General features: G+C 58.4%; 1 protein-coding gene across 1 annotated transcript; it reads right to left on the bottom strand.

The window, feature by feature from the left end:
- Positions 1 to 6: 6 nt before the first annotated feature.
- On the bottom strand, positions 7 to 3,904 carry LOC124233176 (DNA dC->dU-editing enzyme APOBEC-3G-like). Its single transcript, XM_046650328.1, has 4 exons — positions 3,717 to 3,904; positions 2,696 to 2,840; positions 672 to 960; positions 7 to 243 (listed from the first exon to the last, which is right to left on the bottom strand). The coding sequence occupies exons 1-4, from the start codon at positions 3,743 to 3,745 to the stop codon at positions 32 to 34; spliced, it is 675 nt and encodes a 224-aa protein (XP_046506284.1). The 5' UTR covers positions 3,746 to 3,904; the 3' UTR covers positions 7 to 31.
- Between the last annotated feature and the right edge of the window lie 159 nt (positions 3,905 to 4,063).

Genomic DNA, 4,063 nt, shown 5'->3' with positions numbered 1-4,063 from the left:
GCATGGAGCTGGCCACCCAGGAGGGACTAGCTCACCCAGAGGAGCCTGTGAGAGAGCGAAAGGAAGGGCCAGGGACAGGATGGGAGGGAGGAAAGTAGAGGGGAGGCAGGGAGGGAGGAGCCATCAGCTGGAGAATGTGCTGCAGCTGCTCGGACAGGTAGCGGCTCTTGGCATCCAGCTCATCCCAGGGCTGGAAGGGTCTTCCCTGGTGGTCTACAAAGGTCTTCCAGCAGTGCTCAAACTCTGAAGGGACAGGGGACATGAGGCTGAGACCCACCTGGGAGGGGGGAGGACCAGAGTCTGGCTGACTCTTAGGGACAGAATTCCCCATCAATTTCACTGCCCTCTTTTCTCTGTTCTCCCCGGGGACTTAGCCCTCAAACTCTTTCTTCCAACTGGAAGCTGAGCCAGCCCAATTCTCCTCCTTTCTGGAAGCCCCCACGTCCTTCTTGCACCTCCACCCAACCTCCCTTCCCTCCCCAGGACCACCTCGCCTCCCTGAACTCTCCCTTCCACTAGGCCCACAGTTCTTTCCAGAGTCTAGCATCACCCCTGCAAGCCACAGACAAGGGCTCCTCCCCCAGGGATTTGCATCCTGCACGTCCCTTGCTAGTAACTTCCTAAAGGCTTCGCTCTGCCCCTGGCCCCATCCCCAAGACAGGAGTGCTGACCTTCTGAGGCCATGATGGCGATTTGGGCCCCAGCCGCCTGCAGGGTGCGCAGTCCCTCCTCGTAGTCTCCATATTTTCTCTTGGTGTACATGCGGGAAGCGAAGATGCGCAGGCTCAGGTGGCTGTTCTCCCGCAGGAACTCAGCCAATCTCTGAGCACACACAGCACAGGGGCTCCAGGAGATGAAACAGGTGACCCTGTAGCGCAGCTTCTGGTCCAGGTTCCAAGAAGAGATCAGGTCCAGGAAGCGCATCTCTGCGTCGCGGGGTGGCCCGGCCACATGAACAGGCTGAGCGGAGAAGAGGAAGAAAAGTGTTCTGTCACTTGCTGTGCACAGTGAGAGGGCAGGACAGGTGGAGCAGGGGAGGCACTGGCCTCCAGCACTAAATTAGAGGGGCGGGGGGCCCACCTCAGCGTCAAGATGAATCAGATTTCCATGCAGTGTTTACATGATCAGACGCAATGCAACACTCCGTGGTGAACACACATCCCCACTTTACACAGGGCTGGCTCGCTAGTGCTGCCTTCATTTCAGCTCAGCTCTCTGTGGATCCGCACAGCACTGACACTGACCAGCCTTTTATTTCTCCTCCCCAAAGCCCCAGAGCACAGCTGTATTTCCTAGTTGTAAGTCCTTCTAGTTCTTCGTGAACCACCACAGCACGGCTGCTGACGGACGGGTGCTGTGGTTCCTCAACCGGGAAACCATCCTGGGTCGCCGAAGCAGAGCTCGCTGAACTGTAACTGCTGGGCCCTCAGGGGTGGCTCTGATCAGTCTTCATTTACATTCTTTGCAATCCTTCATCACGGAATGTGTGTTAATTTCTATTTTTAAACTGTTGCATTAAAATAGGGCCAGCCCCGTGGCTAAGTGGTAAAGCTTGGCATGCTCAACTTCAGCGGCCCAGGTTTGGGTCATGGGTGCGGACCTACACCACCCGTCGGTGGCCATGCTGTGGTGGTGTCCTAAAAACAAGGTAGAGGAAGACTGGCACAGGTGTTAGCTGAGGGCCAATCTTCCTCAGCAAAAGAAAAAAGGAAATCCGAGGCATCTTGATGACTGAGTTTGTGGAGCTCCTGGAGCTGGGTGCAGAGGTAAGTGTCTTCAGTAGCCTCACCTGGTCTGGCCCCACAGGGAGGAAATGAAGAGCCGGCGGAGTCAACAAGAAGGCTGGGTGCCGCCAGGCTCATGGACTTGATGCCACAGACGTGGGTGCTTCCTCCATGGAGGGATCCACCCGCTCTCCATCTACTCCCCTCCCCTGCCCCCACCTGTGCACCAAAACTTCTACAAGCTTCTGCTCTGGGCTTTGCCCTGTGCTGAGCCCAAGTGTGTGAGGTCCTCGCTGTGCAGGGAGGAGCGGGGCAAAGGGCGCCAAGGGGAGAGGTGCCTGGGTCACGGGATAAATGTCGTTGTGTGCTCACAGGATGGTGATTTGCCCAAACTGCAGAGTGACAGATTCTCAACCAGAAAGCGAGAAGAAGTCAGGCCAGCGGTGTTCGTGCAGAGACCTTGTGCGGGAATGTGATGGGTGCACAGGGCCAGCGGGGTGTCCATGGGCTCAGAGCAGCCGGCCATGCAGTGGGGTGAGCAGCACCCTTGCCCGGATCTCCTAAGTAATGGGCTGGGGTCCGGTCTGGCGCCCCGGAAGTGACCAGAGGCAGCACTGGGAGCCAACAGAACGTGCACTCTCAGACCAGAGGCTGCCCCAGGACCCTTGTCCAGACTGCTTTCCCTCTGTCTAGACCGATCCTCACAGGCACAGCTGGAGGGGTTGCTGGAGCCTGGGGTGACACTGGGCTGGTGGTGCCACCCTGGGACACTGTGACTAGTTCCTGACGTGTGGCTCAAAGGCACAAATCCCAGCAGAAACGGACCCCACCTGACCCTAGGTGGAGCCGCAGCAGCTGTGGGGACGAAGTGGGGGGAGCTCTGTGGGACGCCCTGTGAGCCAAAAAGCTTCTCCCCTGAGGGTCCCGGGACTGGGAGGTCCTGCCAGCTATAGTGGGGCTGTGTCAGTCACCTTGTTGCGCAGGAAGCCCTTGTCCCAGCCTGGCGGGACCCTGGAATTACCATCCGGGAGCTCCACCTCATAGCACAGGTAGGTCTTGCGTGGCCAGTTCACATTGTTGAAGTTCTCAGTGAAGGTGTCTTCGTCCATGAGGCGCCTGGGACAAAGGTGAGAGAAACCTAAAGATGTGGGGCTCCCCCAGGGACCACTCAGTTCTCTTCCCTCCGCCCCACACGCCTTCACCCTCCACCCTGAGCTCCCTCCCCTGTGCCCACATCACAGCCAGACCAAGAGATGACCGGCTTCCACGCACATTGCTGTAGCCACCGGGCCTCCCTCTCTGACACCTTCTGGGGGCACCTGACATGTCACCCCATCCTTCAGTCAGGGTCTCCACCAGGGTCAGTGCAGGGGGCTCTGCGCCTGATGTGGTCCTCTCCCTCTGCCTGGAGTAGCCGGGTCACCTCTCCTGGCCTCACCCTCCCAGCTCGCTCCCCGCTGACCCACCCCCCTGCTGCAAGTGGACCCACGGGGGCTTTTTCCTCCTGGCTTCGGGTTAAATTGAGCCACAAGGTGCATAGGGGCCAAACACAGTCCAGAGTGGTACCATGGGGGAAAGAGAATGCCAGAGACTATGCTCCTCACAGGATCATGGGACGTTTATCTACCTGTGGAAATAATGTGTGTGCTTGACAAAATCCAAATCCTAAAGGGGAAAGTGACCTCCTAGCCCACGGTTCAGAGGTGATGCCAAACCAGAAATGATAGATTTCAGAGGGGATTGGAGGAAGAGGAGGAATGGGGACCAGCAAGGTGGAGTCCCCAGGAGCCTGGGGGATGCGGGCTGGACAAGCAGACTGGGCATCCGCTGAGGGGTCACAGCTGGACCCAAGGCGGGCCAGCAGGAGAGAGGCAGAGAAGACGAGGAGGCCCCGGAGGTCTGGAGGAGCCCCTGAGGGGAGGAAGCGAGCCCCCATCAGCGAACCTGGAGGAGTGGTCTCCGGAGCAGGAGTGCTGGGGGGATGGGTGGTACCTGGCCATGGGCGCTGCACTGGCCTCCATGTCTCAGTCCCTTCACTGTCTTTGGCTCTGCGTCCTCTGCTCCTTGCCTGCTCACTGCCGGTGTCATCCTCCTATGATGCTCTTCAGGGACCCGGGAACCTTATATACCATCAAAGCACCTAACTGGAAGCTGCTGAGTGTGTGATGCTGGGCCCCACCTCTTCCTGAGCTCAGGCCATTCATGCCACCCTCGGGAGTGGCACAGAAGCAGGAACTTCTCTGCCCCAATGTCACACCCTAAGTCCTCAATGTCAAGTTTAGGTTTTGGTTTCTCTGTTCTGACCACAGCCCTACCTGGAAGCCTCCTGGACTGACCAG

The sequence above is a fragment of the Equus quagga genome, unplaced genomic scaffold (genome assembly GCF_021613505.1).
Source record: "Equus quagga isolate Etosha38 unplaced genomic scaffold, UCLA_HA_Equagga_1.0 156519_RagTag, whole genome shotgun sequence".
NCBI lineage: Eukaryota > Metazoa > Chordata > Mammalia > Perissodactyla > Equidae > Equus > Equus quagga.
Note: the sequence above shows the minus strand (reverse complement) of the source record. Positions and strands in the feature narration are given on the sequence as shown.

Bases quoted from the DNA above. Each gene is read 5' to 3' on its own strand.
- LOC124233176 (XM_046650328.1), bottom strand. From the start codon at position 3,745: ATGGAGGCCAGTGCAGCGCCCATGGCCAG. The intron at 2,841-3,716 runs GTACCACCCATC...CCTTTGTCCCAG, and splicing joins AGTGCAGCGCCCATGGCCAG to GCGCCTCATGGACGAAGACA. The intron at 961-2,695 runs GTGACTGACACA...TTCTCCGCTCAG, and splicing joins AGGGCTTCCTGCGCAACAAG to CCTGTTCATGTGGCCGGGCC.